The sequence below is a fragment of the Dendrobates tinctorius genome, unplaced genomic scaffold (assembly GCF_039654945.1).
Source record: "Dendrobates tinctorius isolate UK_male_01 unplaced genomic scaffold, ASM3965494v1 ptg000019l, whole genome shotgun sequence".
In the NCBI taxonomy this organism is placed as follows: Eukaryota; Metazoa; Chordata; class Amphibia; order Anura; family Dendrobatidae; genus Dendrobates; species Dendrobates tinctorius.
The window spans coordinates 69,393,107-69,402,662 of NW_027361687.1; the positions used below are offsets into that span (position 1 = coordinate 69,393,107).

The window sequence follows — 9,556 nt, forward strand, 5'->3', positions numbered from 1 at the left end:
GGTCATTGTCCTGCTGGAAGACAAATGACCTCTGAGGGAGACCCAGCTTTCTCACACTGGGCCCTACATTATGCTGCAAAATTTGTTGGTAGTCTTCAGACTTCATAATGCCATGCACACGGTCAAGCAGTCCAGTGCCAGAGGCAGCAAAGCAACCCCAAAACATCAGGGAACCTCCGCCATCTTTGACTGTAGGGACCGTGTTCTTTTCTTTGAATGCCTCTTTTTTTTCTCCTGTAAACTCTTTGTTGATGCCTTTGCCCAAAAAGCTCTACTTTTGTCTCATCTGACCAGAGAACATTCTTCCAAAACGTTTTAGGCTTTTTCAGGTAAGTTTTGGCAAACTCCAGCCTGGCTTTTTTATGTCTCGGGGTAAGAAGTGGGGGTCTTCCTGGGTCTCCTACCATACAATCCCTTTTCATTCAGACGCCGACGGATAGTACGGGTTGACACTGTTGTACCCTCGGACTGCAGGGCAGCTTGAACTTGTTTGGATGTTAGTTGAGGTTCTTTATCCAACATCCGCACAATCTTGCGTTGAAATCTCTTGTCAATTTTTCTTTTCCGTCCACATCTAGGGAGGTTAGCCACAGTGCCATGGGCTTTAAACTTCTTGATGACACTGCGCACGGTAGACACAGGAACATTGAGGTCTTTGGAGATGGACTTGTAGCTTTGAGATTGCTCATGCTTCCTCACAATTTGGTTTCTCAAGTCCTCAGACAGTTCTTTGGTCTTCTTTCTTTTCTCCATGCTCAATGTGGTACACACAAGGACACAGGACAGAGGTTGAGTCAACTTTAATCCATGTCAACTGGCTGCAAGTGTGATTTAGTTATTGCCAACACCTGTTAGGTGCCACAGGTAAGTTACAGGTGCAGTTAATTACACAAATTAGAGAAGCATCACATGATTTTTCGAACAGTGCCAATACTTTTGTCCACCCTCTTTTTTATGTTTGGTGTGGAATTATATCCAATTTGGCTTTAGGACAATTCTTTTTGTGTTTTTTCATTTAAGACAAATTAAATGAAGATAATAATACCAAAGAATTTGTGTTTGTAATCATTTTCAGGAAGAAACTGAGTATTATCTGACAGAATTGCAGGGGTGTCAATACTTTTGGCCACAACTGTAGAGCCAGCAGAGGGTGTATACTGCAGAGGAGTTAACTTTTGTTGTGTATTTGCTTAGTGTCCTCCTAGTGGCAGCAGCATAACACCCATGGTCCTGTGTCTCCCTGTGAGGCGAAGGAGAAAAATAAAACCAATTCTTCAACTGCTGTTGATTTTTTCATTCTGTCTCCCAAAGATCGCAGTAAGGCTCGGCACACATTTATCCTGCGATCTGCGCTGAGCGTTTACACTGGGGTTTACATGTAAATCTCTGAAATACGTGATTTCTGACCTGTGATCCGGCGATGTTTGTCTTTTTAGGATTGCATAAAAGTGCTTTTGGCCACAGTTTTGTGCACCTCTAAAAAGAAGGACAACGCTGAACAGAGGCCAGACGGAGTCCAGAGTAACTCTGCTGCCTCCTTATAGTAAATGAATCCCTCAAGGATTTCATCTGAATCACGTCACTCAGAGGTTTAGATGGAAACCCCAAAGTGCTCAGCTTAAATCGCAGGATAAATGTGATCTCAAACGTTATGTAAAATGTTCCCAATAAAAACTTCAACTCAATCCAGAAAAAAAGCCAAGTCCTCACTCAGGTCTGTCATCTGTTAACAGAAATATAGGGGACTTCCACGTTACTGGTAGTACAAAGGCTCTGGAAAAGATAAATGGCTTCTCGCTCCTCAAAAGAAATTCAGCAAATTCTCTGCTCCCCAAATCCAAATGCCACCATTGCTTCTGAGCCCCAGTGTGCCAAAACCACATTTAGCGTACACGTTTGGCATTTCTGTAGTGATGAGTGCCCACCTAACTAACAGGTGCTTATTTCCAGAAGCATGAGCTGGGCATAATGTACTGGTCACTACAGCAGCAGTTTGCAATTTTAACTCCGCAACATCCACTGCTGCCTGCTTCTGGAAAATGCCCATGGAGTCAAAATCGTCACTACATCTGTAGATAAATTCACTAAGAAGTATTCCAAAATGGGGTCATTTGAAGGGGGATTCTGCTTTTCTAGCACTTCGGGGCTCTGTATACAGAGTGCGCAAACTATTCTAGGAAAAACTGCGCTCCAGGAGGCAAATAGTGCTGTGTCCCTTCTGAGTCTCTCCGTATGGCAAAGTACAGCAACATATGGGGTATTTTTACATTCAGTAAAAATTGTGTGAAAAGTTTTGGTGCCATTTTTCCTCATTTCCCAGAATGAAAATGTAAAATCTGGGGCTAAAAACATTTTTGTGGTAAAAAAAAAAAAAATTTTGTTCACCACCCAATGGTATAAAATTCTGACACACCTGTGGTGTCAATATGATCACTGCACCCCTAGACGAATTCATTGACAGGTGTAGTTTGTAAAATGGGGTCACTTATGGGGGCTCTGCTGTTCTAGCACCTCGGGGGCTCTCCCAGTGGGCCATGGCACCCACAAATCATAACAGTAAAATCTGAACTATAATATGGCGCTCCTTCCCTTCTGAGCTTTGTACTGTACCTGAAAAGTATTTCCCAATTACATGTAGGGTATTGGCGCACTAAAGAGAAATTGTATGAGTTTTACAGTTCATTTTCTTCTATTACTCTTTATGAAAATTCAAAAATTAAGGCCAAAGAAACATTGTAGTGGAAACATGTTCCTTTTCCATGGACTCAGACCAATGTTATACAATTCTGTGAATCACCTGACTAAAAATGCTCACTGCACCCCCAGTTGAATTCCTCCAGGGGTCACTTGTGGGTTTTCTGTAGTTTTGGCGTGTTAGGGGCTCTTCAAATGTGACGTGTTTCCGCTATCAATTCCAGCCAATTTTGCACTACAGAATTCAGTTGGTGCTTCTTCCCTTCCGAGCCCTGCCGTTCGTCCAAATAGTAGTTTTCCCCACATGAGGTATCAACATACTCAGGAAAAATTGCACAAAAAATTGTATGGCCTATTTTCTCCTGTGGCGGTTACCCTTGTGAAACTGCCAAATTTGTGGCAAAAAAAATCATTTTTTTCTTTTCACGTTGCTTTAATTCCTGTGAAGGGTTGATAAACTTCTTGAATGAGGTTGTGATCAGGTTGAGGGGTGCAGTTTTTAGAATGGTGTCACATTCAGCTACTTTCTGTCACATAGACCCCTCAAAGTTACTTCAAATGTGAGGTGGTCCCTATAAAAAATTTGGTTTGTAAATTTTGTTGGAAAACTGAGAAATTGCTGGTGAACTTTTAACCCTTATAACTTCCAAAATAATAATCTTCCCGTGTTTATTTGCTGCAGTAAGTTTCCTCGGCCGAACACTGAACCTACTTGTTCTCAATGTTGAGAAATCCAGGCAGACACTTCAGCATGTAATATTGTCAGTGAGGCGTAGGATTGTCTCCAAATGTATTCTTAAGCCGAATAACCACCCCGAACATCCAGCCAATGTCATTAATAACGACGAGTCCTGGATGTGATCATCAGACACCACAGATCCCTAATCTCACTTTGTGGGGTCACATGAAGAGACCGAAGGATCCGCACAAGCCTCATATATAGGAGATGTGGGGTCAGTGCGCCAACATGTTTTGTACAACCTCCTGCCGAGATGCTTCAAAATCTCTGTGCAATATGAGAAGTGACGGAGGCGACGGTCCGTCCCCAGATACTGATGACGGAGGCGACGGTCCGTCCCCAGATACTGATGACGGAGGCGATGGGCGGCCACCAAATACGAATGGTATGTGCAAAGGTTGCGGATTCGTGTGCGGAATTCTAGGCGCGGAATCAGCTGTTTTTGGCAGAATACGCAGGTCAAAATCCGAGTGTTTTACCGGCGGATTTGGCAAGCGTTTTTACACCTGCGGATTCCTACAACGTAATGGGTGTTAAAACGATGCGGAATCCGCCCAAAGAATTGACATGCTGCAGAAAATAAACTGCTGCGTTTCCGTGCGCAGCGGTTTTCATTTCCCATAGATTTATATTGTACTGTAAATCACTAGGAAATCTGCAGCGGATCCACAGTGGCAAATCTGCAACGTGAGCACATACCATGATGATGGAGGCGACGGGCAGTCACCAAATACTGATGATGGAGGCGACGGGTGGTCACCAGACAAGGTCATTCCATATCAAGTGATCCAAATATGAATTTATTTTTACCTGACGTCTTTAGATTTTTTTTTTATGAAGTACAACTGTAACAACTGTAGTTAATTACAAGTTAGAAGTTTTGAATTTTTTTTCTTCATTAGAAGCGCAAATTTTGGCCTGGTATGGCTTTACATTTTTTATTATATCTCGGGCTAGAATTAAAATAAAGAGGTAGGAGAGGCATATTTTTTCTCAGAAAGGTACAGGCTTTCATTTGCTATGTCACAAGAATATGTCTCTTTCTATTTTGTTTTGGAGAAATCAAATTCAAAATTTTGATGAATTTTGATGAGCAATTGTGAAAAAACGTACGTTTTAATATTGTGAAAAAAATGCATGTACGTTACTTGTTTATATTTGTACAGGGATTCAACTTAGGACCTATCCAATTTTTATTATTTTTTAAGCCTTGAATCATCTGATTTGTTTGAGTTTCTTCTTTTTTTCCCTTTTCAAATTACAACTTATTGAATTCAACATTTATATGCAACAATAAAGAAACACAAAAAACAAATACCGTAAGTGCCAGGTTCTTCAAAATTTTCTGCCTGCAGAGTATTTTTCTCTTTTGTAAGTTGCTTTCTACAACTGTCACAAATTTTCATGCCTGCATTGATTGATGGATTTATATGAAACATCCAATCTTGTACCGGCCTAAGATTTTTTCTTGTTTTGTGTCCAGTTTTTTCAAAAGGATTGCAACAGCATATATTATAAAATGCAGATCCTTGAGAAGTAGCAGCCATTGCTGTGTGAGAAAAATACAGTTAATATTAAGGAAGATGGATAATAAAAATAAAGATATACAGTACACTTGAGATATAACTGGGTTACTATAAAGTGAGTATTAGGGCTAGTGCACACACAGCTTTTTCTGTCTGCAGATAAACACTGCGGTTTTGGCAGCATTTTTCTACCGAGTTTTCACTATATCTGCATTAGTTTTTTTTTTTTTTAATCGCTATTGAAAACGAAGGCAGCTTTTTTTTTATATAAATAGTGATAAATGCTGTGTTTATTGCAGTGATCAAAACGTAGTGCAAGCCGTGATTTACTCACTCTGAGGCTGTGTGCCCACGTTGCGCTTTTTAAGCGTTTCCGCAGCGCTTTTAGACTTGCGTTTCTGCTGCGGAAACGCTTAAGAAAAGCATCCAATGTAATCATAATGGAACCCGCACATGTTGTGCTAATGGTGCGTTTTTTTTCCGCTGTGGAAACGCTTAGCAGAAAAAAAACGCAGCATGTTCATTAATTTTGTGGAAACGCATGCGTTTCTACATACATTCAATTGTACTGCAAAAACGCATAGGAAAACGCATGCAAAAACGCTTAACAAAAGCATAAAAAAATGCTTACAAAAGCGCTTCATAAAACGCATGCGTTTTCCCGGGAAGAGAGTGTGCGTTTCCGCTCAGGAATATTCTGCATGAAAAACGCTATGTGGGCACATAGCCTGAGTGGTTAAAAAAAAAAAAAAAACATTGCATGTGTTTAACCCCATTGAAATCAATGGGGGCGTTTTTCTGCACAATGATCACTCAGAATAGCGCTGTGTGTATTAGCCCTTAATAAGAAAAGCATTAAACTATTAGGCTAAGTTCACACTGGCGTTTGGGTGCTCATCCTAGGGCTTCTTACTTCTTCCCTTCAGATCTGCATAGATGCGCATAAGTCCTGCGTACCTATTTTTAACATTGGCTACGCAGGACGCATGCAATATTGCATTCCCGTGCAGTCAGCGGGCACGTCAAAATGACGCTCGCAGAGGCAAACAACACATGTCCCTGCGTACCCAATGTTAAAAATGGGTATGCAGGACGCATGAGCATCTATGCGGACCTGAAGGGAAGAAGTCCGCAGCCCTACCTAAAGCACCCAAACACAAGTGTGAACCTAGCCTGAATATACACGCTCACCTATATTGGAGCACACCGGACTCACTTGATGCCTGTGTAGAGACTAGTGTTTGTTCAAGAGTGAACATGTCCAGCAATGTCAGGACATGAAAGCTCTTAATCTCTGTCTGAGGCTACGTTCACATTAGCGTCTCTGTGTGCAGCGTATCATCTGCATGCGCAAACGCATGCCAAAACACATTCGAATGCATGGTTACACTGCATTTTTTATCCGCATCAGCTTAAGCATGACGCAAAAACAACGCTGCATGTGCATGCGTTCGTATGTGTTTTTGCGGGGTGTTTTTCAGCGCATGTGTTTGAATTTTCAACGAATTTTGTAATGCAGCAAATGCTGTTCCAGGAGAATTCCAGTCTCCAGACACCCTTCCTTTTATACAGCAGGGATTTTGCAGGTGATGAAATCATTTCCTGGACATGATTAGTGTGAAGAACGCATGCGTATCAAACACAAGCATACGCATGTCCATGCGTACCGATGCGTTCCCATAGACAGTAATGCATTGTTTTGACGCACTGATCCGCATGCGTATGCCTGCGCGAAATTGACGCCTCAAAAAAAAGCAAAAACATGTTGCGTTCACCGCACAACAACGTATGCGAACGAATGCAAATGCATGTCCCTACACACACAATGTTAAAGGTATGTACGCAAGACGCATGCGGCTCGGTATGCAGCTATACGCTGTGCACACATACGCTAATGTGATGTCTCTCACATCAACACCCGACACTGCCACCGGAGCTGCGGCTGCATGTATTTCTACGTGAGACTCGGGCGAGTTTCTCGCATCACACACGGTAGTGTGATCCCGGCCTTACTTCCTGATACTGAACATGACTGACAGAGCTGCTGGCCTATCATCTGCTCTGCATTGTCTACCCCTGATCATTCTCAGGTTCAGCCCTAACATAGTTTTCTCCTGTGTCCTCTCCTGCTTCTAAGATGTAACATAATAATACAGTACCATCTAAAAATCATGGATTATTTGGTAAACAGAGACCCCACGCTTTTAGAACACAGGCTGAATAGATAGGAATTCAAGATTTTCGAATTGACACTGTAATAGTTATATTTGTAAATATGATCTCATTGCTATCCCAACTTGAATTTTGGTACAGATGTGGCTAGGAGGATAGCAGGCACATGTGCATTTTTGGAAATTTTTAAATTAAACGTTTTTTGGGTTTTTTCGGAAACGCATTTTAAAATTTTGCATTCGCATGGGAAAACATTAACAAAGATACTCTTGTTACATATCTGGTGAAAGCCTGTACAGTTCTGAGTAGAGTGGTGGTTATTTTGTTTATCTTTTTTCTAGCCTGAGTTATGAGGAGAAACGTAAAGGCAAGCAACACCGAAATTCACACTTTTTCCGAACTTTGAAAATCAATTGAAAAAAAATTTCTTTTTTTTTTTCTTCATTTTGCATTCTCTGACACCCTATTACCAAATAACAAAATATCAAAAGAATTAAAAATATAGAGGTAAATATCATTGGTTCACTTGACATGGAATGACCCCAAAATGATGGAGGCGACAGGCGGTCACCAGGTACTGACGACGGAGGCGACGGGCGGTCACCAGGTGCTGACGACGGAGGCGACGGGCGGTCACCAGGTGCTGATGACGGGCGGTCACCAGACACTGACGACAGAGGTGACGGGCGGTCACCAGACACTGACGACAGAGGCGACGGGCGGTCACCAGACACTGACGACAGAGGCGACGGGCGGTCACTAGGTGTTGATGACGGAGGCGACGGGCGGTCACCAGGTGCTGACGACAGAGGCGACGGGCGGTCACCAGGTGCTGACGACGGAGGCGACGGGCGGTCACCAGGTGTTGATGACGGAGGCGACGGGCGGTCACCAGGTGCTGATGACGGAGGCGACGGGCGGTCACCAGGTGCTGATGACGGAGGCGACGGGCGGTCACCAGGTGCTGATGACGGAGGCGACGGGCGGTCACCAGGTGCTGATGACGGAGGCGACGGGCGGTCACCAGGTGCTGATGACGGAGGCGACGGGCGGTCACCAGGTGCGGATGACGGAGGGTCACCAGGCACTGACGACGGAGGCGACGGGCGGTCACCAGGCACTGACGACGGAGGCGACGGGCGGTCACCAGGTGCGGATGACAGAGGGTCACCAGGTAGACGACGGAGGCGATGGGCGGTCACCAGGCACTGACGACGGAGGCGACGGGCGGTCACCAGGTGCGGATGACAGAGGGTCACCAGGTAGACAACGGAGGCAATGGGCGGTCACCAGGCACTGACGATGGAGGCAACGAGCGATCACCAGGCACTGACGACGGACAGTCATCAGATACTGATGATGGGTTTTGCATTCCTCATTTATTTGTCCATTTTGCTAACTGATAAAACCATTGCCTCTTGTATTTTTAGGCATTTTAGTTTTTCAGAACAGCCCTGTATATACTAAACTATAAAAGCAAAAAAAAAAACGTATTCCTTTCATTCAAGAACACTTTTTTTTAATTAAAAAGGTAAAATTGCAAAGTTGCATTATAATTCTGCACCGGAGCCGCGCACATGATGCGTGCGGAGGAGGGAAGAACGTTTACTGTAAAATGAGGGGATAAAAACCAAAGTCACCAAAAAGTAATAAAAATTGTCCCAAAAGACCCCCGAACGTGTCACGTGACCGCCTCAGCCAATAGCTGCACCCCGGCACCGAAGAGATAACATGACCGTAACTGGGGGACACCGGCCGGCACCAAACATCAGAGCCTTTATGCCCCAGGACCACTACTCCCATCATCCTTCACAATTCCCCACAGTTCATGCTAATTTACTGCAATGCAATTAATTTTGGACCTGTCCAATAATCCAGGCTAACTGATAAACTGGAACCACTCTCACTACACGGATTAGAGCGCTCTGCATACACGTGTCTCCGCATTGTGAGCGCATTGGGCCAGACCTGGGGTCACCATACCGGCAGCTGCACCGTTCCGGGATCCTTTCTTCCTCCCCGTTTCCCGGTACTCCTCCTCCTATCTTCGGTTGCCGGGGTGACGGGCCGGAAGTCTTCCCTCCGGAACCGAACCAGTGCACTGGCTGGAAGTGACGTCACCGCAGCAGCGAGGACAAGGCGAAAAGGCGGAGTCTGAGAAAATGGGCGGAGCCAGAAAGGAGAAAAATGCGCGCTTTTCATATGAGGGCGTGATTATACTTCAACGGGCGTGTTTATGTAAATAAGGAGGTTATATGATTAGCAAGAAAAGTGACCAATGAACGTTAAGAACTGCCGAGGAGGGGTGGCTATCAGTGATGAGAGGGATAGAAGGGGAGGGGCTACTATGTGATTGACAAGTGAGAGGGAGGCCCTTGAACAGCCTCCATACTTATTAACCGGGTATAAATAAAGTTTATTGGAA

At 44.1% G+C, this 9,556-nt stretch overlaps 1 protein-coding gene across 4 annotated transcripts in view; it reads right to left on the minus strand.

The window, feature by feature from the left end:
• Positions 1 to 9,271, minus strand: part of SETDB1 (SET domain bifurcated histone lysine methyltransferase 1) — a 78,554-nt gene extending 69,283 nt beyond the window's left edge. The window contains exons 1-2 of one of the 4 annotated variants that reach the window (XM_073567200.1): positions 9,100 to 9,271; positions 4,752 to 4,982 (exon numbers count right to left, since the gene is read on the minus strand). In XM_073567200.1, coding sequence (XP_073423301.1) covers positions 4,752 to 4,982; positions 9,100 to 9,112 — 244 coding nt within the window. In that variant the 5' untranslated portion in view covers positions 9,113 to 9,271. The remainder of the gene's footprint in view (positions 1 to 4,751; positions 4,983 to 9,099) is intronic. The other 3 variants (XM_073567201.1, XM_073567206.1, XM_073567203.1) reach the window with 3 other exon arrangements.
• Positions 9,272 to 9,556: the final 285 nt, after the last annotated feature.